This window comes from Alligator sinensis, unplaced genomic scaffold (genome assembly GCF_000455745.1).
Source record: "Alligator sinensis unplaced genomic scaffold, ASM45574v1 scaffold76_1, whole genome shotgun sequence".
In the NCBI taxonomy this organism is placed as follows: domain Eukaryota; kingdom Metazoa; phylum Chordata; order Crocodylia; family Alligatoridae; genus Alligator; species Alligator sinensis.
Window position 1 is genome coordinate 2,956,331 of NW_005841865.1, and position 27,707 is coordinate 2,984,037.

The 27,707-nt window shown below is 44.9% G+C and overlaps 1 protein-coding gene across 1 annotated transcript in view; it reads left to right on the forward strand.

Annotated features, from left to right (window-relative positions):
* Positions 1 to 27,707, forward strand: part of JPH2 (junctophilin 2) — a gene marked incomplete at its 5' end in the record, with an annotated part of 66,468 nt that overhangs the window by 33,312 nt on the left and 5,449 nt on the right. The window contains 2 exons of the mRNA XM_025191978.1: positions 16,990 to 17,108; positions 23,324 to 24,225. Coding sequence (XP_025047763.1) covers positions 16,990 to 17,108; positions 23,324 to 24,225 — 1,021 coding nt within the window. The remainder of the gene's footprint in view (positions 1 to 16,989; positions 17,109 to 23,323; positions 24,226 to 27,707) is intronic.

Here is a 27,707-nt window from a genome sequence, read left to right on the forward strand (position 1 = left end):
TTTCCCTCTGCCTGCTGCCACTTTCAGCGCTTCCCTGCGTGTGGCTGCCACCACTCCTCTCCACCCCCTGCTGGCCACTCTGGCACCACGTGGATCCTGGCTCCAGTGCCGGGACTGCAGCAACTGGCTCAGCCTGACCCTGAGGGCTGGGGTGATTACCTACAATCCTCCCCTGCCTCCTTGCTTATCTGAATTTTCCTCTGGTGTAGGAAGGCAGGAACAGCGCCAGGGGCCCAGGCCAGCAGCCTCTGCTCAGCAGGGGGCTTCTGGCTGGGGGGGGAGAAGAGGCGGGGCTGCTGGGCCTTGCTTCTGCACCTACTTGATCCTTCCAGTGTCTTCCCCTGGGTCCTACTGCCCCGGCTCCTGTCAACTTTGACAGGCAACCAGGGGCAGATATATTAATTTTCTAAATTTTTGAGGAGCCCCACGAGCAGGATAGAATGGCTTGGCGGTCCGGATTCAGCCTGCGGGCCATATTTTGCCTGCCCTTGGCCTAAGGGCTTGCAGCTCCTTCAAAAAGTGCCATTTTCTTTCCTCCAACAGCTGAACATGCTATGGGCTTCCCTACAGCCTGGCTTTAAGTCAGGGTTGGAGGGAAAGGAATGATTTGCAGTGCTAGCTTGCTTCATGGTCTGTGGCAAAGGATGATGCATGCAAGTGTGGTGAACATTTTGCTGCCCCTTTAAGGAAATCCTATTCACCTGGCTTTGCAACTCTTAGGCCTCATATAAGCTGCACCTGGCCTGCCTGTGTCCTCTGCAAGTAGGAAGCAGACTGGGGGAGAGATTGTTGCTTTTGGGTCTCTTTGCTTATTGAATACCATTGGGTTAAGCTGACCTGATGCAGTCTCTCATGCAGGCAGAACAAACACTACACCGGGGCTTAGCTGAAGTTGATTTTCTTTCTTTGTAGTCACTGTGGGATGATCTTTTACCACCTGTGCAGTTAAAAATGCTTCCATTTCTGCCATCCATTTCTGAGAATTTCCTCCTGGCTGTAACCTTCAGGGAGCAGAGTGCTGTATCGGGGTGGGGAATCAATGCCCCATGAAGTTGAGAGGAAAAGGGATGTCTTGGCTTCTCTTGCATCAGAAGTCTGACAACCAAAATGGAGAACTCCTGCAATCTCCATCTCTTCCATTCTCTGTTCCACTCAAGCTCTTATGGTCCCACTATCTCTGGGGCATTTGAGCAACTGCTGTTTGGGGCTGTGTGATCTCAGTTGCTTCTTCCCTGGCCTTTGATGAGCTGTAGTACATAAGGAGAGGTTCCCTGGCACAGTTTGACCCATGCTGACTCCTCTGCTATGGCAACCATTCTAGCAGTAGCTCCTGAGAAACAACTTGTGCCAGCACACTTGTTTGCCAGGTCTCCTGAATCGTCTTCTTTCCCTGCTAGTTGAGGGTCCAGGTCACTGAAAAGTAGAAGGAAGAGTAGTCTGGGGGCTATTTAGAGCAACCTTGTGACTGGCTGCATGAACAGCAAACAGCATAGTGAAGTTAAGAAAAAAGCAGGAAAATACAGACACTGTATTTGGAAAATACATTGGAGCTGCACAGTCTGAAGCTAGATCCCACTGCCCCAGCCTGGAGTGTGGGCACCAGAAGCTGGATTGACAGGGTGTTAGTTGAGGCTCAGCATAAGCCAGTTTGGGGAAATGAACCTGGCCCTGGAGCAGAAATTTGATCTGAATCCTGTGATTCAGGCAGTTTCAACATCTGGAGCTGACAGGCCCACCCATCAGACTTTTTTTGGTGTCTAGAAACAGTAGCACTGAAATCCTAGGGGAGGGGCTGTTCTTATTATTGCAAGCTTAGCTCCTGTGTCTTCCAGGTGTGGGGAAGCTCTGGGGCAGTACCACCTTGTTGAACATCTCTTGCCCCAGCACCATCCTGAAGCTTTTACCTTATAACTAGTGCTGTTGACAGTGGTTCCACTGGATGTTTTCCCTGCTAAATCATAAATCCTGATGAGTCATATAGATACAAAGTGCCTCTTGATGGCTGCTTTTGGGTGGAACAGCTGCTGGCAGTCAGTGGCTAGAAAAAATCTCTCTCTAAAGTGAAGCAGGTCTCAAGAATGTTTAGCCTGTCTCCTTTAATCACCCGTGTAGCTCAGGGCCCGCGCAATTACAACCACAGAGCCCTTGTACTGTGCTGCCACTTCTGGTGAACATCTGAACATTTCAGTGAGGCTGCATCCCTAAAAGGCTCTTGGAGTCACTCCACTGCTTCTAGTTTGACTTTAATACTGCAGGAAAGGGATAGCAGAAAGTCCTGGCTGCTGCCTGTTCTCATTTTCGTTTTGTGATCTAGGAGAGAACACAGTTGAGTCAGGTTCGTTGCCCCGTGGTGGTGTTTTGACTTATTTTGTTACCCTGGGAACAAAACTGTAGAATCTGAGTTAGCACCTCACAGCCATTCCTGTGAATACCTCCATCTGGCAAGCAGGATAGGTAGGTTTGGGTGCGGGTACTAGATGAGCCAGCAGGAGAATCATAAAAAATTAGGTTGGAAAGAATCTCTGCCCTATCCAATGCCTATTTGTCCTGACATGGAGACTTTTCTAATGCCTGACCTAGATGTCCCTTAGTTCTTTGTCTTATACCCTGGGAACATAGGCCGCGTTCAGATGAACGCAGCTGTGTGGCATGTGACCCAGCAGACACGTCTGCAGTGCCACATACCGTACGTTCAGTTGTTCTCCACGTTGTAGTTTTTTGACCTCTGGATATCCAGGGGTCAAAAAAACCTGCGGAGAAAAAAAGTAGAGCAGTGCATGCACAGGCAGGGTGCACCGCTCAAAAGCAGAGCTGGGCTGCCTGGAGCCTTGCTGCAGCTGCTGGCTGGGCTCCGCATGGCAGAATCACCCGCTGCTGCAGTCTTGGGAAGACCCCAGGTAAGGCTGCTGCAGTCAGCCCAGTGCTGGCCCCAGCCTTCCCTGCCACCCCCAGGGTACCTTGCCACACGCTAGAGATGCATCACCACTACTTGTCCCCGGGGAACCAAACATTCACACCATGTGTGGACGGGGCCATGGAGTTCAGTTTACAACCTCCTTTTTGGCTCTAGTCATTATGAATTTGCAGTCTCTCATTGTGCCTCCTACCCTCCAGCTTTGTCCTCTCCAAGTCACCCCAGTTCCTTTGATGGGATTCTATCCCCAGTTGTGCTAGAAACATGCATTGTGAATTTGAGTGGATCACTTAATATTTTCTCTCCTCCCCCATGTTTAGAATAGGTCTGATGTAAAAGGAGTGGCACGAGAGCTCACGCATTCATTATGTGTGTATGCTGGGTAGTTACTGAATTTCACATTAGTGCTTTTAAGAAAGTAAATAAAATACATGATATCAGTTATTCTTTTTAGCTTTCCCTCAGATCTAAGTTACACTTAAGACAAACTGCTTTTCCTCTATAATCAAAGCAGAAGATGGCAACATAGTTTTGGCCTACCTTTTTCAGGCTGAGATGGATTTTAGCTTAAAAGGCATTTGAACACAGCTTTGTCTGTTTTGTAGACTCCTCACATCTGGGTTTTTTTTATTGGTTTTTTTTTGTTTTTGTTTTTTTTACACACTTTCATGCCATGTTAGGATGAGGGAGAGCAAATTCATGTACAGAGAGAGAGCCTCTCCAACATGACACACTTTCCTCAATCGCTTCCTGGGTCTGCCAGAGCCATTTGTGGGTGGAATCCCTCGGAGGGGAGCAATTACAGGAGGCACAGGCAGAGAGAGGAATAGGGATACATTCAGATATCTGCCTAGGCAAAGACAATGGAATTAATGGCCTGTTAAATCTGGTTTCATGGGAAATTCTTATCTAAATAAAGAAAAAAGTGAATAGGATAAGATGAAGTGTGACTTCGTTCTGAAAAGTGGCCGTGTAAAATGCAGCTTGCACACCTGATCTGTGTACATGTGTAGGCAGAGTGAGGTGGATTGATTGAAATCATGATTAAATGATCAGCAAGCATTGATTTAGTAATCAGTGTTAATCTTGCTTTAAGTAGGTGTTTTAAAGTTATTTTTCCAAAGAAATGTTTATTCTCATTGGTTGCTAATCATAAAAACATGTTGATTTGCAACTGTACACTACATATATTCTTTGGCTCAGAAGGAAGATTTACATATTATTTGTCATCTCCAAGTCACCCCAGTTCCTTTGATCGGATTCTATCCCCAGTTGTGCTAGAAACATGCATTGTAAATTTGAGTGGATCACTTAATATTTTCTCTCCTCCCCCATGTTTAGAACAGGTCTGATGTTAAAGGATTGGCACGAGAGCTCACGCATTCATTGTGTATGTATGCTGGGTAGTTACTGAATGCCACATTAGTGCTTTTAAGAAAGTAAATAAAATACATGATATCAATTGTTCTTTTTAGCTTTCCCTCAGATCTAAGTTACATCTAAGCAATTTTATATCTTAACATATGTTTATCCAGATTGTAAATGTTTACATTTTATGATGTTAGAAAATTATGAATTAAGTATTTCTTTTTAACTAGATGATGATGATTATTTACTTATGATTTGTGTCAAGCTGCATATGCACAGAAGTCAGAATTCACAAAAGTTAAAATGCCCAAAAATAGCATTTTAAAAGTGTTCCTAATAATTAAACTACATAGGAAAATTATTTAGTTTTAAATACAAACTGACTTATTAAACAAATAAAGTATTTTCTGCAGTCAGTCAACTGAATGGACAGTTTCTTGTTACAACATCCCATAAGATTTTAGGCCTAGTATATCTCATCACCTTACCTCCATTTTTATTCCTAGATTGATAAAAGATGATAAGCTTTCTTTGTTTTTCAATTCCCAGTTTCCCACCTTTGAGTGAAATAGTTGAATAAACTGAAGAAAATATCCTCTCTGCACCTGCAGAAGAGAGTGCTGCTGGCAAAAGAAGTTTTTTCACTTCAGCAAATTCTGATTGTAGGTGCTTAGCCAGTGACCGACCAGTTCAGTTGTCTGGCTTCCTCTCAGACTGCAGCAGCAAATGTACTGCTTCGTTATTACTGGTTTTGTTTCATTTGAATTATTGCAAGTTTGGGTCTTAATATATGTTGTCAGGATTTCAAATGTAATTTCAATATATTTTCCTATGGAATCTAAACAGTCTGATGTTAAATATAAAATACAATTTAAATAAGAAATCCAATGTTTTTGTTATATTTAAAAAATCCATTTTACCTCTCTTGCTGCAGAGCTACAGCCAAGCAGCCCTTTAAAACTGGAGTCTTTACTGTTTAACTCCAGTCAGCCCTACAGACGCCTTGCAGACAAGGGGGGAGAGGGAGTCTATTCCTTTTTTCTGCATTGTCTATAGAACTGTTTTGTGACTTCCAGTCGGTGATATCTGTGCCAACACTTGGAAGAGATTGAGGCCCCACTCAGGGCCTAAATTGACTGCAGCTTTCTAACTGCTGATGGTGCACAGGGGGGAAAATAACCCAGAACCAGCAGGTGACAGTCCAAGACCCATGTTACACAGGAGATCAATCTAGAGCAGTGGCTGGCAAGGTTTAGTAGTGGCAGGCGGGGGCAACCTGGCTTGGGTGCAAGGTAGGCCAGTACTTTCAACCTGGTTGCTGCTGCTGCTGCAACCGCTATCACGGCTCTGAGCTGCTCGGCTGTGGCATGGGTGAAACTGCCCCGCTGCAAGTGTAGCCCAGGTAACTTTGGGTATATGCTCCCCTTCTCCAATTGAAGGGGATTGTTAGCTGGCAGGTGTGCTGTGGGGTGGGAACTGCAGACAGCTCAGTTTTCCTCCGTCCCTATAGAGCCAGGCCTGGACAGCCAGGGGACTTAACTATATAGACATTTATTTACGTTAACTTATCACAAGTACAATGTGTGTGTGTGTGTGTGTGTGTGTGTGTATTTATGAGATATCTAAACCAGTAACATAAACAATACCCTCTGTGTAAATGACATAAAACCTTATACCAGTGCTCCAGATACAGGTATGTCACACGTAAGTATCTGATCTGAAACAGGTAAACCCCAAAGATAAACTCAATCCTGAGGGGAAACCACAATGCCCTTGGGCTTTTCCCAAGCCCTACAAAGAAGCTGGTAACTTTAGGGGGGACCTCCCCTTTCAGGAGCCCTTAACTAACCGGGAGGGGCTCCCTTCCCCTGTGGGAATCCTCTTTTCCCTGCAACTCACGGGGCCCAGGCCTGGAGGGTGGTCCTTGTCCTCTGCGCCCGGCTGCTCTCTCACCTGCAGTGGGCTTCGGGGCAGTCATTGTCCCCTGGAACAGGGCTCCACTATGCAGGGCTTTTGGGGCCTCTGGCTTGGCCCTGTCTGCTGGCTCAGTAGCCCAAGCACCGTCTGGCTCCCTGGACTCAACCTTTTGCTATGGGTCAGAGGCCTGGGCTGCCTCATGCAGCACCAGGCTAGGTCCGCTCCTGGAACCGAGCTCCCAGCCTCGTTCTGGGGGTTGAGGACCTGAGCCACCCAAGTGCTTCAAAGGTCCTGTTCCATGCACCAGCCTGTGCACTGTGTCTATGGCCACATGCCAGAGGTTGCAGACCTGAGCCGCCTCACGCAGCTCCCAGGGTCTGGACACCATGTGCCGTGCTGCACGCTGAGAGCCTAGCCGCTGGAGCCGTCCGCCGTTCCTCGCTGATAGAAGTCTTCAGGGGCACTTCTGAGCTACTGCTGAGCAGCTCCCCTCAGGTCTTCTAAGCCCCGCTCTTCTCTCTTTTCTGTCCTGACTGTGTTCCCCTCATGCTGGGCATGCAGCTCCTTTTATATGCTGCAGGGCTGCGCCCTGAAGTCTTCCAGACCTGAGTGTTGCAGTCTTGAATTAGGTCAGGGATGGGGGGGGAGGAACTCCACTCCCCCACCCCTCAGGAAAGGGGCGCGACTGAACAACTCTTGCTGCCTCCTGATTGGGAGATGAACTCCACCAATCAAAACAGCAAGATTTCAAGCCTGGGACTTGACCCAAGCTCCAAAAGGCAAGCCTGCTACACTAGAATACCAACAAAGCCCTCCAGCTCCAGATCCAATGACTCCGTAGGCCAGATGTTGCCCATGGGCCATACACATGTTGCCTAACCCCTGATTTAGAGGGTTGTAAATGGTTCTTTCTGGTCTTAAAATCTAGGCCTCTTGAACCTAGAAGTGCAAATAGAATATGTTTCTGTCAGAACTTATTTTCAATGAAAGATTAGCCTTTGGACTGAATGAACATCTTATGGAAGCTGTTTAGTTTCTTTGAAAAACTTTTGATTTGGGGCTGAAAACTTCCAACAAACACAATTATTCTTTTTTCTACCTTGCATCCAATATTACTGTTGGGATCACTTGGAGGGTTGGGGGGGAGTTCTCCCTGGAAGTGAACAAGATGATTGTTCCAAGCCAAGAAAATGGGTGGAAGGATATACAGCAGCTACTAGCAACAGATTGTATCTGCCTTTTTTTCTACAGAGAACTTGGCTGACTTTGTCCTAGCACACTTTCGACTAGGCATGAGGAAGAACTGGAAAGCCTTTCACCAGCCCAGCCTCCACGCCCTTCCTGCGGCAGGAGATGATAGCAGGAAGAGTTAAAGCAGAGCAGGGAGCCGCATTTCCTACATTCCTTACGCTGATATCTCAGATGCCCTCAAGTCTCACAGGGCACACACAGCCCATGGAGTTGTATAATGCAGCCTGCCTTATCGCTCATGTGTGACCCAGGGAGACCGCAGATCCCAGGATTCAGTTTCAGTACTACAGCTGCCACAGGACACTACCCATTCGAATCTGAAGTCTCCATGAGCTTCACCTGCACATGTAAGAGAAGGGCAGCTGCAGTCTGTTGCTTTTCCAACTCTCAGTAGCCCATAGTCTCCCAACAAGTTGCTCAAGTTAGTCCTTCCCTCACCTGGGTCAATGGCTTCCCTACCTGCTGCATTAAAGAACATGACCTAGTAATAAGCCAGACTGACAGCAATGTGGAATTGGAAAGCCTTAGCATGCAACAGCTAGGATGCTTCCTCTCCACAGAATGTAGATCCTTAGGTAGATGCAGAAGACGTGAAGACAGCTGCAAATCTGTCTGCCATAAGATTAATATCACTTTAATTGTTCCGTGGGGAAGCATCCTTCAGTGAAGGATACAAGTGGCTTTGAGCTATTTTGAGCTGAGGATAACATTTCAGTATTTTAAAAATTCACCCAGTAATCAGAAAGACTAATGCTTGGTGAGCTTGTGAGATTTTAGTGAACTTTGACGACAATTCCTTTCTCCTTAAGCATTCCCTGTGTAAAAGGATGCTTTTCTCCAGAACAAGCTAGTCTGTGCATTGCCCTTTAAGCCAGAAGGAAGGAGAAAAGATAATGTTTATCTAGTTAACTTGCTTGAGTACTTATGTAGTGCCGGTCATTTCAATATCTAAGTGCTGGTACCACTGAGTGAAAATCCCAGTGCATCTCACAAATTACTCGCTTGCGAAATAAGACTAGAAATCAAAGTAATTCCCCAAGGCCGTATTGTGGAGTTCCAGTGTTTTTTGTTTTAACTTAGTTTGTTTTTTTTTATAGCGATATGCTTTAGAACAGAGAATATATCAACCATATTAGGTAGTAACAAAATTATGTGTATTGTATTTATTAATTATATAACACCCTACATATGCATACATTTTAAGAAATATAAGTCAAGTCTCTGTCTCAAGTAGCCTGTAGTCAAAATTGGAGAGCTACAATACACATCAAAGATGAAGTGCAAAGTGGGTTGGACAGTGAGGTTCCATATAGCTTTTAAGGCCTGTGATTGTCTGTGGAGGGGGTGGGTGACAGAGATGGATATGAATAGAATTATGGGCAGAGGAAGTGAAAAAGGAGGCAGAGTTTGCTAAAGGAAAGGAGGCAGAGCACAACGTAGCAGTAAAGTTATAAGCAACCAGTGGTATAATGAAAGGTACAGGTTTTGAGAAAAGGGAAGTGTCTTATCACTTGGGAAGCATGAGATCAGAAGACTTTTCTGAACAAAAAAGCAGCAGGGCCAACAACATGAAGTCAAAAATAGAAAAGCAGGCAATAGCATTTGGTCATTGCAGATGCTGCTCCCTCCTCCATCTGGGTAATTTGTCCTCTCTTTAGTGTAAATATGAAAATTATAATACTGAATTATGCACAAAGATGCCTAGTTCATTTCCTGTTCTCCCCCCCCCCCCCCCCACAATGTTATTAATATGTTGAACCAAAGTATTTAAAGCCCCCAGGAAGGATTAAAAAACAGAAAAGGTGATATTTAGAATAGACACCATTACCGCAAAGTACCATGTCCAATATTTTCTGATTAAATAGAGGGGTATGAAGACTTGGTCCATTTACAGTGACTGTGTATCAACCAGGTCCTTGTATACTCACCATGAACAGAGAGAGCCGATTGTATGCTTGGTTATGTGAGACCCGCAGTTGTGCATGCAGTTAGACGTGCAATTCTGCTTTCTTATTGTGTACATAACTTCTCTGAAAACCCAAGAGCAACATACATCATCCACATTTATATAGGGCCATCCAACCCATCAAATAAATATGCAATATATAAATGCATTTCTATTATTAGTAGTACTATGATAGTCCCTAGGAACTGCAATCCCATAGTGAAAGGCACCAAATAAGCCAGTAACAAATAAGTCACCTCTGCCCCAGAGAGTGAGTAATCTGCAAGTCATATAGGACGTAGCTGGTGACAGACTTAGGAAGTAGGAGGTAGTTTGGAAAGACAATAACAAGTGATCAGCAAGGAACAGCAAAAAGGGACTTTGCCAGTTCTTCCCCAAGGGGTGTCTCAATCATTCTGATGAAGGAAAACCTGGAGAGATTAGTGCTTTTTTCTATGGGGCTGTCCTTCCTGTACCATAAAAACCTAAAGTAGTTGATCAGAAGTCTGAGCTCTTTCACTGTTTCTGGTCACAAGGTCAATTCAGCAGCCAGAGGTTGCCCATGACTCTCCGGCCATGTCTGGCATTTGGAGTATTCTCAACTAATTTAAATCTCACTTACAGTCCACTGTAATCTGGATGTGGAAAATACATGAACAGTCCAAGAAGGCAGGTTTATTGGCTTGACTTAGGGTTTCACCTGTTAGTGACCATGCTCAGCTGCAGCTCTTGGGACTAGCAGCAATCAAAGGAGCGATTTGGGCAGCACTTTTGGGAGATGGCCAGAAAGGACAGGTGTGCTGCTGTGTCCCCACACTAATACTGAAATGGGTGGAGTCTAGAGCTTTTCTAGCATAATAAATGAGATAATTCAAGAAAAAATTAAGAAGAGAATTTCCTAACGACAGCAACATGAACGCAACGCTGCTGCTGCTGCTAGTGGTGGTAATGCCAGATGATCCAGGATGGGTACATTCACAAACTGTTACTTGACTAACAGAAATTGAGCTCTCATGATTTTTAAGCTCCCTTCCTTTCCATTCACCATCTTACCTGAGATTTGGCTATCATGTATTATCCAGCACTGTTACATTTGACACCAAGAAGCCTAGCCCATGTGCTTAATTTAACTTATCTAGGTGGATTTGTTAATGCTTTTAGGCTCTTTTGGCAATCCTTGTTCTAATTCTTCTAACCTGCTTGTCTCCCTCTGGACTGCTCCCTGGTGCCAGGCCAGAAGCTTGATGTATAGGTGGCCAGAAAAGTCCACCTGTGGGGCAGCTAACGTGTTGGTTGGTAAAAGTCACATTTCCAAATTTTGTGATTGGAAAAGGCACAGATTTTCTGCAGAAAAAAAATATCACTTTTTGAGCAATTCTAGTTCTGGGAAGAATTCTTGCCTCTTCTGCACTGAAGTGATGCCTCTTTCCCACAGTTCCCACCATAAGACTCTCTTCTGCCTCAATGTCTACAGAAAACTGACAGCGATAAGACGTGTGCTGAGATGCTGCTTCAAATGCTGACCAGCATTTGGGCACCCTCATCAGTCTGTCTCATTGGGCTCCCTCATCTGTCTGTCTGTACTCACCTTGCCTTGTAAACTCTTGGGAGCAAGGACTGTCTCTATTCTGTGTTTGTACAGTGTCAAGTGCAATTAAGTCCTGGTCCGTGATGGGGGTTCCTGAGCCTTTAATACAAATAAGAAGAGATAAGACCTAGATATTATTATTGCCAGGTATGACTCCATGCCTGGTCCCTTCATGCACGTGGCTGATCTTGTCTTCCTGTGCTGTAGAGGCATGTCTTAGTTTTCTCTACTCAGGCCACCATGTTTTCTGGTTCCTGGTTGTCATGTTCCTCAGATGCACATGATTTTGGTTTCTGTAGTCCTTACAACAATTAGCATAGAACTGAAAGGTAGTTTAGAAGCTAAAAGTGTGTGTGGCTTTGTGACAAATGTACCTGCTGTTTAGAAAGAAACAGTTCCCTTTCAGTGGTAATAAATAGGAGCAATCTTTGCTCAAACTCTCCTTGTTCCTAGAGTCCTAATATCATTGAGCCATGAACATACTGTGGGTGGAACTTAAAGGCAACCAATATAGGAAGCCAGTCGATATCTACAAAATACAGGAACTGGTCGCACCAGCTGTGGTGTAAAAAATAATCTAAATGATGATGGGGCCCAGGCCCAGCACCTCTGCCCAGAGAGAGGTAATTGCCTAGTATCTACAAGAAGTTAATCAGACACTACTAGACTGTGTGAACTGTAAGGCCTATGGGTAAATGTATTGGCATTGAGTTGCATAGACAGAGGTTTCAGAGCAGACTTATCTTCTCCCAGCAGCTGGCAGAGCTAAGCATGTGATGCAACTAAGGTGCCAATTTCTAAGCAAAAGGCTCTAGAACGTGGTGTAGCTGTGGTATCGCTAGTCCCCAGATTCAAGGGGTTGGGTCAGTTGCTGATAAATGAGACCTTTGTGGGACTGAAGCAGCATGTTCCTGAAAGCATGAGGAATTGCATGTCTGAACAGGAGGTCACATTTATAATGAACCAGAAAGATCCCAGACTCAGACCATAAAGTGAACAAATCCAAACTCAGTTCATTGTCTGTCAGAATCAGCCCCACCCCAACTGCAGTCGGTGTCTACATTCTGCAAAGCTGAACTGCATTTCCAGTCGGATGTGGCATTATCTTTCACTTTCTGTTTTGCACTCCTGTGTAATGTGACTGTTGCCATTTCTCAGTCCGCTGGAAAAGGAGCACCCCTGAGCTAGATCCTTCTCTCATATCAAGGTAACTCCAGAGCTGTTCCACTGATATCAGTGGAGTGCAGCCTCTAGCTCCAGTGCTAGCCCTGGAGCACCGCCATCAGTGCCTGCAAGACCCTGGTGTTCCTCATCCAAGGATTGACTCAGCCCAACTGGGCTTAGCTTGGGAAGACTGACCGGGTCATTGCACCAGGTCAAATCGATTCAGCCAACTTTACTGTTCTTTCTTGGCCTTTTTTCTCTGTGCCTGTGGGAATTTCAGATGTAAAAGCTTACTTCTTCCACTGCCCAAGCCCCTTCAGCAGCCTGATAAAGATAAGATAACAGCAGCTATGTAGGAAACTTCTGAATACCAAATGGGGGCTTCCATCAGATTAGCATATTCAGGAATCGTGTTGTCTGGTTAGCAAACCTAGGCTATTCCACCACTGGAGTACTGAGGAATAGCTGAGCAGGTTTGCAGCCATCTGCTTTGGCCTTAGGTAATGTTAGTATTTGCCTTGCTTCTACACACAGTGGTAGAGAAGGAAGTCCACTTTGGCACACAAGAGGTCAGTGTGCACCTGATCAAAGTCCCTTCTCATCCTCTGCTTGTATGGTTTGTATGAGCCATGCAGTTATTTATTCATGTATTTATTTATTTGTATGGAATACAGCAACTGAATGACAGAACAATCCATAAACAACGGCACTAAGGGACAAGGCTAGAGTGACAGTTTAGATCTGATATCCATTACAAAGCATTATCAGTAGCCTAGTGCAGGTCTTCAATGCAACCATTAAAATGATATATAGGACGTTTCTTCATGATGTATGCTATAGTTTGGATTTTGCCACACTCGCACTTGGGGTCTTTAATAAAATTCCATTTATGGAGTAGGTAGTTATATCTACCTTGTTCAGTATGAACCCTGTTCAACATTGTCCACCTTGGTAAAGCAAAGCCAGGGGTTTAAATGTGGGGTCCATGATGATAAGAAAGTTATGAATAATGTCAATTGTGTTTCATTGTTGGATCCATTTTTCCTTGATACCATGCAGTGATGCACTGGTGATGTACATGTTAACCAAACCTCAGGGAAGAGCCCTGAAAACTACACCTTTCCATCCCCACCACAAATCAGCATATGGCACTTACAAGCTTCATGGGAGCCATGTGTAAGGGCCTCTCTGGGCTTTATCAATAAGCAAAACCAAGATGAAGGTGGGAAAGGTATTTCCATGAATGGCAAGTTTCTTCCTTTCTTTGGCCTTCTAAGTCCCCCAAAAGTCCACTGAAGTTGAGCACCTTAGAGCGAGGCTCCATTATGGTATTAGCCCCACACCACAACTTGCTAAAGGCAAAAAGCTGCTAACGACGAGGGAAACCTTCCATCCAGCTGAGCTTGAAAGGCTTCCTCCTGCTCAGCTGAGTTGAAAAAGCCACAAATAGGAAAAGACATACATACAAAAAACTAGAACTCTTGGTTCCAAAATGATACCTTTTATTAGACCAACTGGAAAATGGCAAGAAAATTGTCCTTTTCTGCAAGCTTTCAGGATCAAAGTCCTTTTGTCAGGCTCTGGGAAAAGTGTAGCTGGTACAAGATGGTAAAAAGTCCCCATAGGTAGGAAATAAACTTCATTTTTGCACAGAGGGAGCTGAAGATAGGAAAATGCCTGCCTGATGCCTGACTCTCTGAGGATCACTGTTATTTCTCACAAACAATGTGCTTTGCGTTCATTAGTCATGGGCCATAAGAAGGGTTGGGTGGTGCGGCCTTACCAGTAATTAGTCCCATTGGATTTGACTGTATGGCACTTTATTCAGCTTATAGGCGCATAAAACCCAGCAGAGTTGGCCTCTGAGAAGCATTCTGTATAGGAAATGGTTTTGAGCTACCCCCCTCACAGCCCTGGCATTGGTGGAGGAAGGGAGCAGGGCCAAAACATAAGTTGGGACAGACCTAAAGTAACTCTGACACAGAGCAAGAAAGGCCCAAGAATGGAAAAGTCACAATGGTTTCTATTCCTATGCTGAGAGAAACAAAGAATCGGGCCCATCATTTTAGCCGATGTACTGGGGGGTGGCATATATTAATCTGAAATGTGCAAATTCACCCTCTTGATACTGTCCCCAGATGCTGTAGGACAGACTCAAAGGTTCCTGCTCTTAAAAGCTGATGCCTCTTTTCCTCAGGTTTTCCCTCTGGGCTGCAGGCATGACAGTTCACTGCCAGTGGCTATCAAGCTTGTTCTTGAAGCCATGCTCTGGAGAGTTAAAGCAAGTGCCGTCCTGCAAGATGGAGGCAGCTCCGAGGCTCCCACCATGTGCATTGAACACTCTGAGCCCACGCTAATTCCTTGGGGCTGAGAAGCATATAAATATACTATCAGGTCCTCGCCAGATTATAGTGGAATTAATCACACTGATTATATGCTACCAAAAAAGGAGACGCTTTCTCTGTTTCTCTGAATCCAAGTTGCTTGTGACCTCCTGCATACAGTCGAGGCTTAAAACTGCATATTTCTTTCTTATCAGAAGTTACCTCTTAATGTTTTAGGAGCTCCAATAATTTTGGAATAAACCCCCCCCAAATTATTGAAAAATTATCCCACACAGACCAGCTTGGGCATTAACAAGGAAGATGATAAACGTAAGCAGTAGGATGAATGCAGCGTTCTGCATAAAAGGGAATGTTCCCAGCTACATGAATTCTGAAGTATCGTGTGCTGCATGTTGTTATCTTTGTATTTTACAACCTAGGGTGCCCTTTCAGCCCTAGCTATTTTACAGTACTGCTGGACCTAAAGAATGTGCTATGTCTTTCCTTCTTTCACATAGCCATTGCAACTCAGAACTGGAATTTCCTGTTGTTTTTTACCATAAAAAGATGGGGGAGAACATCCTCAGTATATACACCTTGCACTTGCAATAGTTGCAGACAAAAAGCCATCATCTCCCTCCTGCATATGGGAGTTTGTTGAGTGGAGGAGTTAAACTGGTTATTCCAACTAAATTCAAACGTAGAATAATAAAAAATAGGGTAGAAGGCACCTTGAGAGCTCATTTAATCCTGGGCAGGTTCACCTGTGGTGATTATATTCTGTGTTTCACAGCTTCATTGCAGCATCATTCTTCAATTCCTGGCTTAAAATATATCTGAACCACTGTGGCTCACCAAACCATTGTGGCTGGTTTCCATCCCGAAGGAGACTCAGTGAAATGGAGAAAAGGGGTCACTTAACCAGTGCACAGGGTACTGTAAGGCAGAGTTGTAATTAATAGTAGTGTTAATGACTGTGGATTGATATTTGCATATCTGATTAGTGATATATGTACAGTCTGTATGTGATTTTGTGTAGGCTTCCTTCTAAACAGTAGGCATCTTTGTCTCTGAGCCTGGCTGTTTAGTTTTTAAGCCTAATTTTTAGCTTTATGGGTTTTTTTGTGTAAAGCCACAGGGATCAAAATGCCAGGCATCCTGGGAATATGACACCCAGCCAGCCAGCCAGATAACTTAGTTAGCTTTACGGGGCAAGTAGGAGATGCTCTGTAAAGGAGTTGAGATGAGTAAAGAATCCATGTTATGAAAGAGGATACATCTGTTCCCCTCATCCCAGTAATTTTCCTATTACAAATGCAGCACTGGAGTTTGAGAGTAATAAGGGAGCCAGTTCTGCAAAATCAGACTTTTGTTTCTTTGGTAATTACTTGAGAGACATTAAAGTCTCTTGAGTATCTTGAGAGGTCAGGAGAGAACTTGGGAAATTTTCCCTCCTGTTTCATGCTGGGATCTGCAATCTGTTCCCAAGCTGAGCAGGAAAGATGAGGCTGGTTGTGTACCAGACACTGTAACTCTGAGGCTCCTGTTGACCTTTAGGACATAATCTTACCGCCATGTACATTCAATACATGTTCAATTTGGGCCAGACACATTGGAGGACATGGTCCCTGCTTCAAAGTCAGGTGAAAGATGTGGGAAGGAGCCTACATAAAAACTGTTATCTCCTGCCCCTACTGTAGAAGTGGAGTTCAGTCCAGGAGAGTTTACAGCTGCCACGTCTCAGGGGCCACTATTCATCCCTGTCCCACCACAGCGGTTATTCATTGGGGCCCCTCTACCAGACCCTCCCAAGTTTGGGTGCTTGGAGGCTGTTTCAATGGAGCTTTGTGGAGTCAGATCCTGAACTCTAGAAAATGCTCCTTCTGGCACATTGGAGCCTGTCCTTCATCTCTCAAAGTATGCGGTACAAGAGATACCTTTGCAGGCTGTATTCAAGAGTCCAGCCATGCAGTTGGAGGTGTTACAGTCCCCACAGGTCTTGTTTGTTAGCATAACTAGTAGGTAATCTCAGCAAATTTCAAAGCCCAGTATCCTTGGTTTTTGGCACAGTTAGATGTACACTTGCAGACATTCCACATATACACGTATGCACATAACTTGTTGAAGTCTGGGTTTTTTTGTTTGACTTTTCTGTGGGGTCGGGGTTTTCATTTCCCGTGGGTGGGGGTTTTGGGTTAACTGATGGGGATAGTTTAGCCTGATGGTAGTTTGCCACCTGTCACTAGTAATTCATGTCTGTTTTTAACTGTAATGTTGCCTACAGTGGTGGGGGTGGCAGAAAGCTTCCTAGTAAGATTACTGATTGGCAGGAGGTTAAGCTAAACTTTTCACTGCTTCTGCATCCCATGTGTCCCAGGGATCATTTGGAAATGCTGTGGTTCTGTAGTGCCAGACTGTTAATTCTTCCATGTTTACTGCAGAGCTGGTGCCATGTGCTTGGGCAGTGCTGACTGTAACTTGGAAGGCGTTTAATGTCACAATGATGTTCTCTCCCCAGGACTGCCCATGCAAAAGCCAAGGCAGAAGGAGCTGAACAGGCAGCTCAGGCTGCTAACAATGAATCAAGCCTAGCAAGGATGATGGCCAGGGAGCTCTCACCAGACTTCTACCAGCCAGGTAAGTATAGGAGCATCTTCTACTTCTCTCTGCCCCTGCTGTGTCCCTCTGGGGCAGGGGGGAGGCAGGCTCAAAGAGGAGCAGAGGGTGAGAGAGGCTTGAGCAAGTGCTGTGCAATTTCTCTGGTCAAGCACAGAGCATGAGCATAACCTGAGTGGGCCAATTTGCTCAGAGATACTCACCTAGAGACCCTTCCCCCGATGTCTTTTGCTCTTTGGGTCAACAGATGCTTGAAAGGACAGAGAGGAAAAGAAACAAATTCATAATTAACTTGAATGGAACTAAAAGCCTATGTTTTTTCCTCTTGGTGAGTCCAACGATTCCCTCAGCTGTTGGTGTGCATGTGCCAGGCTTGATTTCTTATAAGCAGTGGTGCACTCTCATGAGGAAAGGGCACGTGCTACAAAGGTTGATGGTTCCAATTCAGCTTTCACAGGGCACATCTACACATCGCCATATGACAATGTTGCTACAACGCCATGTTTTAGTACTTCCAAAAGTAACTACTGCACCCTGCATGTGGCACATGGTTAGATTTTGCCGCTACCTCGCTGTAGTGGTGTACTACAACAGGGGAGCGTGCTGCTACAGCAACATAGTTGCTGATCATGTGTAGACCCATGTGATCGCTACATCGCCGTAGCACGCCGTACTGCAATGTAGCATGTCACTACGTCACCGTAGGGCGGTGTGTAGGCATGCCCACAGACCTGCACTTTGGGTGACTCCCAGAGCAGATAACTGTTCAAGCTCCTGTATATTTTTCCAAAGCTGTTGTTAACTAGCTTTGTTATCCCTAGCAAGTCCCTCTCCTCTGTGCCTGACTGTATGAAGACGCTTAGTAATTTGCCTCAGGTACTACAGTAAGCCAAAGGCAGAACAGAACTCACCAGCTGTGACTCCCAGTCATATTTATTAATCACTGAACTGTATTTCCCTACCTCTCTTGCCACTTCAGGACCTTGAGGACTAGAGTGATCTCTTTTATCAAAATATAAGAACAGGACACATAATAGGAAAGGAAAATTGCTTATTGCTACAATGTAGAGACATTCTTCAGAATGAAGAAGAAGCCTCAGAGGTTTTGCCCAGATTCCCTGCAGTCTGTTCTTGTCTTTGGCTGTAATAGCCTGCAAGACTGCCGTTGGTGGAAGGTTTCCCATTCCTGCCCCTTACAAAGCAGGATAAGTTCTGTTGTTGCTGGCTTTAGGTTGGGAATCACCATACACCTTGGCGTGTCTATGAGCCAAGGTATGACACTTCAGTTAACAATAGCTAAACATCATTTGATCCCAGCATGAGACCTATCAGCTGTTATTCATGGCCCCACAATTCACCCAACCATACTGGAGTATTTATAGCCTACAAGTAAAAGGAAATTTGAATTCCCAGTGTGGTTTTTTTTTCTTCCTAAGATATAGATCTTCTTTGGGTCTGTGATGATTCTATAGCACAATTTGCACCATCTTATAAAATGGCCTCAGTGGCTGAAACAGCAAGTCTCTTCTTGCTCCAAGCCTCAGGTACCTGAATCTTTTAAAAAGCTCTGTGTATTTAGGTTCGCATAAGATTCTTGCATTTTCTAGCATTCACATTTCTTTTCTTACTCATTTTCAATACAATTTAATTTTTTTGGATTGAGAGAATGGGGAACAGAAAAATAAAAATGATGCACACCTACCAGGAGAACATTTCTATTAACCAACACACACCAGCGCGCATTTTTGTGCACACTGGGCTTCCATCGCACTGCTCTGGTAATAGAAGAGGGCTGGAAAGGAGTGGAAGTGCAGCGTAACCAGGAACCTGGCCCAGCCAAAATCAAATTCTTATCTAGTGCCATACAGAGGCTAATCTCTCCCAATTTGTGTCCATCTTTCTGATTTCAAAATGTTTCCCCTCTCTTATCAAGCCTTATTTTGTCAGTTTTTAAACAATGCAAACTCCAATTTGTCTGCAGCTTCAGGTTCAAGTGGATAAAATAAAGAGCCTGAAATGTACACAAAGGAAAACAAATATGAATTCTCTCTTGCATGGTTTCAATTTCATAGTAGCAAGCTCCATGGGTTCTCAGCATGGGACATTTTAATCAGTCACTGTTGGCAGTGCTTTTTCACCAGGCAGTGATTGCACAGAGCTAGTAGTGTGCTGTTCAGAGAGAAAGAGAGAGAGAAGGTGGAGGTGATGGAATGAGGCAATATCCTCAAAGGACATTGATTTTGCCTGTGTAAATTATTCAGAGGGAGAAGACGGCACCAGCTGAGAGGCGAGGAACTCAAGGCGGGTGGGGGGCCAGCTGAGCACTATTTTGAGGAGACTGAACAACTGGTGAAATCGTCTCCAAATAATCTAGTGGCAGCCAGAAATAAATGGCCCTGACGGGGCTCCGTCTGATTGACAGGAGCGTGCAGGAAGGGCAAGGCAACTAAAATAAATTCTCTACTTCTCCCCCACCACCACCTTTAGTAGGAGTTGGCCTGTGTGGCCCAGAGTTAGGAGGAGACAAATCACACCATTGATTTATTGGAGGGAATAAATCAGCAAACTCCAGTCTCCAAGCTCCGAACCCTAGTCAATACTTGGGGAGACAAGAAGTGCCAGACAGCCCACCATGAGAAAACTGGAAGCCCCTCACCCCTTGGAGCATATACATCATGACATATTTCTACTTCTCCAAAGGTATTTTAGAGCTAGCCGTGTGATACTGTAATCAAAGCCAGCTGTGGATGGTATGACAGAGGCAAACATCATTATTCCCAGTGAATAAAGCACTTGGTTGCACACTCCTTTTTCAGCTCCCAAAGTGTCCATCTTACTGATGTTTTGTGGAGCACCTGGAGCCCCAGTCCCAGAGCATGACCCCAAGATGGTGGGCACTTTACACAAACAGTTCAAAACAATTTGCCAAGTGCATCTTGCCAGAAGTTTTTGCCCTGCTAGTCAGCCACAAGCAGCAAACTACATTCAGGTTGCTTACAGATGTGAACAATACCCCCCCTGCCCCCTCCCCCCCCAACAAGTGCTTTACTTTGAACTTGATCCCCACACCAAGCACAGCACATGCCCAGAAGAGGCGTTGTGTTAGTTTGTCAGCTCACCCAGTGTGTGTATAGATCTTGTGCTTCAGCGCGGCTTTTTGGCATTTTTATCTAATAGCTGGTTAGATAAAAACATAAAAGCGCCAAAAAGCCTCGCTGAAGCACATGATCTATACAGATGCTGGGGAGCTGGGCCCAACTAATGTGCTTCCTATTTTGAGAAAACGTGTTTTTGTTTATTCGTTTTTTTTCACATCTGTCAGCAGCCACTGTGTTCAAAATGCAGACTGTCCTCACTAGACCCATACAGCATCTGTACATTTCTGTTCTCTGATCCACCAAGCGTAGCTTTCAGAATCAGGCTTCTTTTCTAAATATCTGTGATCCCAAATTCAAAATTTGATCTACAGGAATGATGTTGTAAAATGGTCCCATAAGATTCACTGTTACTGCCAGGAAATGTGTTTGCTGAAGAACTGGCAGACAGTGAACCTAAAAGGAGTGTGAACTCAGTGGATCCCCCCCTTTAGTTCAGTGAATAGTCACACACATGCTTTATATAAGTTCCAAGTTCTGATGTACATTTGGTTTGCTTGCTGTAGCGTGAACAGGATTTTTGGCTATCTTACTGTCTGCCGCAGACACCCTCTTCTCTCTACCGTTCTCCTAAGCATTTGTGTGACAAGCTTTGTAACCATATGGTGCGGAAGTGAACTGTGCTAGACTCCCTGGAGGAGTGACAGGGACTACTGGATAGAGCCCGATACTTGGTATCAGGACACCTGGGTTCTACTGCTCTGTTGCTAAACTGCCGTATGACTCTGGGCTGATCGTCTTCCTGATCTCTGCCTGTTTGCCCTCCCAACCTTTCTTTCCTGTTTAGACTGTAAGGTCTTCAAGATGGGGATTCTCCCTTGTCAAATATATGTACAGTACCTAACACCACAGGCTGCGTCCCCACGAGCAGTAATGTGCGTTTCCCCAAGGACAAGTAGCAGCGGCACCCCTTGTGTCACAGCACAGCAACTGCGGTGGCCCCAGCAGCCTCACTTGGGGTCCTGGGGGCCTCGGGGAGCTGCAACTGTGGCGCTCCTGTAGCAGGGATCCTGGCCGGCAGCTGGAGCACAGCTCCGGCTGGCCAGGCTCTGTTTTGGATGGCACACATTGTTGCCACATGCACTGCCCCACTTTTTGGGGGGTTTTTTACCCTAGCGATCCAGGGGTCAAGAAATGCCCCCACGCTGAAAAGTAGCAGTGCAGGGAAAGCCTGCATGTGTGGTGTATGGTGCCACAAGCTGGTCTGCGACATCACATACCACACATCCACGCTCGTCTGGACATGGCCACAGGGGCAGCTTAGGCACCACTGTTATATAAATAATAAGAACAGCCAGGACTGTGTGGGGCAGGAATTCCCCATCCCACTCTTGCGGGACAAGGGATAAGGTACCTCTGTACCCTCAATTTTGCATTCTGCCTTTGGCATCTAGCAGAGGCCCACTAGCACACTTTAAGACATAAGCAGGTCAGCTTGGTTAGGGCACTCTTTGCCCAGGAGTAATGAGAAGTAAGGATTTACTGACAGACAAACAATAATTTAGCCCATGGTAATGTTACCAAGAGATGATGACAAGTCAGCAAGTCAGACAAGGACAGAGTGAAACTTAAATCCTGGAGTCACCTTGTGTCATTGCATCGAGTCGTCTCGCTGCTGTTCCGGGCTGGATCTCTGCGCCACAGGTCACTTAGCTGGACATTTCACAGGTGCTGTCCCTGCAATCCTGAGTGGCACAATTTTCTTTTCCTGCACAAATGCATGAAAATCAAAACACCTAGTATACCTTGCCTCAGTTTCCCCATTGCTTTCTGTTTAACAGGCAGCATCAGAGGTGGAGATCAGACTGCGTGTCCACTGCATGGCCAGTCCCTTCCAAAACCATACTCTGATTTAAGGTGTTTAGATAAACTGTAGAAAATCTCCAATGATGCAAGATGCTTGTACAGTGCTTTCTTCAAGCATGGAGAAGTAAACATATGGAAAGTTTATTAAGAGGAGGATTTTCTCTTGGGTTCTTCAGGCTACCCTTTCGTCTGGACTGGGGTGCCATCGTCAGCAAAAGCCCCAGCTGGTTAAGTCAGTCATTTGAGGTAATGCAGCAGGGCTGTTAATCTAAGCACAGAAAATGAAAAAGACATGTTGGTCTAGGGGGAACATGGAGGAAATAAAATAAGATAGTCAGAGTCAGAAACATTTTCCTCTTTCTGTTAACTAGTTAGTTTGAAATGGACTGCTGATGCCAAGGTGAATGCCAGTCTGAAATGGGAAACTGTTAAATTCCCCATAGCATCTGCAGACCTTGTGAAACACAGGGAAAAACCATAAAATCAGAACTGTCCTTCAAAATACAGGGGGGAAGGGGGAGCAGGTTACAACCAGCCTGCAGGGTCACTCCCCAGCTATTGATCTGAACTGTCTCCTCTTCCATTAGCCAGTCCCCCTGCCCCAAATGGGCATCAGTTCATGAGCTAAGTTACTTGAACTCAGAGATAGATATAGACTGCATGACAAATAGCACAGAGAGTTCTCCCTTGAGCTGTGGGAATCAGCCAGCACACCCAATGTGAGGTAATTTATCCTAGGGTAGGACTTTGGCAAAGTGACAGTCTTGGCCTGCAGTCTGTGAGTAGGTGCTACTTCTAACTGTTGAGAGCAATCCTGGTCCGTCCAAGTACACTACAGGCTCTTTCCTGTCTGCAGTGTATGTGATTCAGCAAACACCCAGAGCCCGTCTTTCCAAAAAGATCCTTTTTATGTTTTTTTGTGGAGGGTATTTATTGTTGTTGTTCCTGTTGGTAAAAAATGGGTCTGTGCTGCATATTAATAACTACAAACTTGCCTCTGGTCTGCATCCACAAATGAGGTAGTTTGGTGTTTTATATTTGCACTTGTCCTTAAGTTCAAGCTCAAAAATATAGGGGCATTTATTTGCAAACACAGACAGCTACCAGGTGATGACACATCTGAAAACAAAGCTTCTTTTGCTGCTGAGAACTAGTGGAAGAGGCTATGGAGTATCTATTCATTCATGGCCATTAGCTCATGAGAACCAGGAAATGGGTAGAAAACAACCAGCTGCTCCTACATAGTGCTGAATGTTGCTTTCCTTCTCCCTGCAGGCCCTGAGTACCAGAAGAGGAAGCTGCTCCAGGAAATTATGGAAAATGCTGAGAACATTGTAAACATGGAAGAGGAAGTACCACGCAAAGAAGGACCTCCACCTCCTTCAACCCCCCGTGAGAGCCCTCAGCTGCATGAGAAAGACACTGCCCACCACAAGGAGAGTCCTGTCCAGACACCATCGCCGGGTCCGGCTGGTACATCCCCAGCAGCAAAGCAGGCTAAGCAAAGTTCCCAGAAGGATGGCTTTCTCAGCCCTGGCAGCTGGAATGCCAGTCATGGGGGAAGTAGGCCCAATACACCATCCAATGCACTCTTGGCACACGGGGAGAAATCAGCAACCAATGGCAGACCTGCATCTCGGAGCCCCAGCCGGCACAGCAACGTGAGGACTTCGACAGACCAGATGGAGATCAAACCCCTCCAGAGGATAACAAAAGAACCTGATGTTGAATTATACCAAGGCTATCACAGCTATGCCGTGAGGACCTCCCCGGTCACTCCACCCCTGGACTATGAGGAAGAGCCATTCCCTGAGCCCAAATCACCTACCAAATCAGGCTCTCCAGAACCAAGAGCTGAAAGGAGGGCTGTTGAACACAAAGCAGAACCCCAGAGGCAAGGGGGGACACCCATCATGCAGCAGGAGCCAGCACATGAAGAGAAACCTGTGCCCAAAGCAGAACCGAAACCAGAGCAGCACAAGCCAGAGCCCAAGCATAAAGAGCCGAAGCAGCACCATCCACCTGAGCACAAGGTTGCCACAAAAACAGAACCTGTAACTGAGGCCAAGGCTGAGCGAAAGACTGAAACCAAAGCTCTGGCTAAACTTGAGCCTAAGGTGGTAACTAAACAGGGACCTCCTGAAGCAGAGGCACAGGAAGCGGAAGAATTTGAAGAGGTGATATTGTATGGTGTTTTTAATACAAGGGGAATTTGTGCTGGTTTTCAAAGCAGCCTATGCATCGGTTCAGTGGCAGGGGGCTTGCAGACCCCTCACCCATTCACACGCACAAATTCGGGAAATAAATTTGCATGGTCACATTAGGAAAGCTGGCTTGAGAATTTGACTTCTGGTGAAGCAACTTTCCAGCAATTTAATTTTAAATTAATTTAATTGTAATTCAGACTAGATGTTCACTTAAAATCAGTGAAACTCTGAAAGATCTCTGGAATAATTCTATCCATACCCAAAGAAGGGCTTTCTAGTTGGAACAGGATCAGGACACTGGTCATTGGTCTGTAACTGTAAGAGGTGAGCAATGACTAGTAGAAGGTCAAGCTCGTGGAGGCTTGAAAGTTTAGAGGCTTTCCCATATCTTTTTTTAACTTAAAACTTGTCTGTAAAATTAGCTTTTCTCTTGTACTACCACAAGGAGAATATTTCTCGTCTTCAGTTGTTTCTGCTTCTAGTCTCAGGTGAAATACATCATGGAATGTCTTGTTAAAAATATGAATTTATGTTAATGTAGGATAAGCCTGGGGTTTGACTTTCTGCCTCCAGGTTCAGATGATGGTTCAGGCAGGTTATTTTTTATTGTATTGTATTTATATATGATTTTGTTTTGTTTCTATCTGCATGCCTTCCACTCTCATGTATTTATGTCCACAGGAGTACCAGGATATTGCCTGTTTTTCAGATAAGGAACCGAGGCACAGAGAGATTAACCGTAGAAGTCACGAGTGATTTTATGAGCCTCATTTTCACAGGGTGCCCCACATGAGACAATGCAAAGACCCCTGCTTCTCAGAAAGGGTTCAGCACCCTCCCTCTAAATATTCCCAGGCTATCCTCTCTAAATGGAAGACACCCAAAATCACTAGTTGTTTGCGGAAGCCTCCACCTGAGTGACTTCTCCAGGGCTACATAGGAAGCCTGTTGCAAGCTTGGGGTTGAATCCAGGCTTCCTGAGTGCCAAACTAACACGCCACCCTGCATGATCCTTCAATCACAGGATAGGCCCCTGCCCTGACACTGCGACCAGAAGCTGAATTTCCTTAGGTGCTCGTGGTTGTGTTCTCATGCCAATCTAAGATTACCAGCCACTCAGGACCCACAGTCCAGGGGGACATCCAGATCTAGGGATTTTGTTTGGGCTTAATGAAGGAACAAGCTACTAGAAAGTTATTTTATTCCAGTCTGAGGCCCCAGTGACAGATATGAGACAGAGAATGATTATTATAGAGTCAGGTTTCTGTATAAATTGTCACTCTGGAAAGGAATCCAGTTATCAGTTAGCCTGACAGTAACATGCATTCAGGTGAATTATTTCTTAGCAGTTCATCTCTTCCACTTCCAGACAATAACCAACCCTCCCTTGATCTTTGCAACATCAAGTGCAAGTGCCTCCTACACACACAATACAGCTCACAAATGGGATAGATGGGATCAGAAGTTATCCACAGCTTCTGGTTCCAGGATGCCATGTGATCAGTGGCAGGCAGCTAGATGCTTTTTTAGATCTGTCATTTGTAAAAGAGTCAGTTCTTTGCCTCGCAATAACTCCTGCAGCCAGCCCTGCCTCTAGCTCAGAACAAAATGGTCAGACATAAAGTTCTCCTCCACCTGCCTAGTGAAACATTCCTATCACTCTCTCACCATTGCAAGCACAGCTTTTGCTCTCCTCACCTAGAGGGTAATGAAAATTGTTGACTCCTAGTTGCAAGACAGTATTAGAAACTCAAAGAACACATCAAAAACCACATAGAACATAACATATCAAAAGGAATGGCACCCCCTCCCCCATGTGTTATTTTATTTTCCTTCTTTTGCCAGGTTAGGTAAACTGAAGGGACCATTGGTTTTTTGAGGCATCTCTCATATGTACCTTTTATCCCATATATTAATCTATGGGAGACCTACATGGATTAAAATATCCACTGACCAGTATCTTCTTTACAGTCTATTCTCTCATATGCCTTGCAGGCCAATAGCTCTGTAGGAAAGAATCAATGAGTAAACAGCCCTGGAGCGTTTTGGAAACATGAAAGTTAAAGAACAATCTGCACCACTAGAGAGCTGTCATATTGTATGTGTCTCAGGAGCTGCATCTTAAGGGAAACTGTGGTAGTCATTCTAGGAAGGCTGTGTCTGTGCGGCAATCGGGAGGTGTGGTTGTAGCATAAATGGGCATCTCTGAGCTGGCTTTAGTCTAGCTTGAGCAGTGACGATGCAGTGGCAATAGCCATGTTGACGTACCTTGCCGGGGAGTGCTTAGCATTAGAATCCCATGCTTTCATTTGCTGGCTCGGACTCCTGTGCATCAAACATTTGGGTAGTAATTGCTGTTCTCAATAGAATTGACGAACACACCAGTAATTATGTGGAAAAGTCTGTACGGTTTGAATCTGGTCACTTGGCAGAGTGACCTGGATAGTGTAAACCGATAGAACTGCCCATGTCAGGAGGCTTTGCTTCACATGTCATTTAAATTTCTTTCACATCTCTTGTTAATTATTACTTGCGCTAAGGTAGTGCCTGGGAGCATCAGTCACAAAGCTGGTCTCCATTTTGCTGGGTATGGTACAAACACAGGACAGAAAAAGATAGCTTCAGCTCTAAAGAACTTAATGCGTGGCTTAAATATACAGGATATGATGTCAGTGTGGTACTATGTGCTGGTGGACGTGCCATGGACATTGGATTCTTGTAAGCTGTGAGAGCAATGAATGGCTGGTGCCGAGTTTGTATCACATACAGACAACAAGAACTTTGGCATCCCCTGGGATTTTAGAAATACACCACTAAATCCTTTCCATGAAGTTTTGTCTGTAGAGTCCTTTGGATTACAAAGCACTGAGGGCCATTTAATCTAGACTGGGCATGTCGTTCATGCCGAGCAGTTGCCAGGTAGGTGTGGTGGTTGGGCTAGTTACATTTCCATGACATTTAGGAACTCAGAATTTCAAAATGTGGGAAAAAACAGGTATTTTCTGACATAATTTTCACATCTCCCATCTTTCACGTGTGTCAGGGATACTAGAAAATTATAAAATGGGAGAGTGGGCTGATTTCTTTTTTTTTTGTACTAGGAATTCCTTGTGAGCTGAAACCTGGCATGAAAAAAAATTCAAGTTCATTTTGAAGCTGCTATAGATAAACACATCTGTAGATAATTTCGTTTGATTAAAGCGTGTTTTATTTTTAGATCTTTGGGATTGGTGCAATTTACCTTGTTATTTGGAAAAAGCAAAAAATGGACAGCTTTTCCTCTGAAATGAGGACAGTTTAACCAAAATAACATTCAGTTTTCATCATAAAATCTACAAAATTGCAAATGGGAATAATTTGTGCATGAAATTTTGAAAGGAGGCTTGCAAGTTGTTTCTACATGACAAGAGGCTGCTTTGATCTGATGTAATCTCAGCATGGTTAATTTGGGA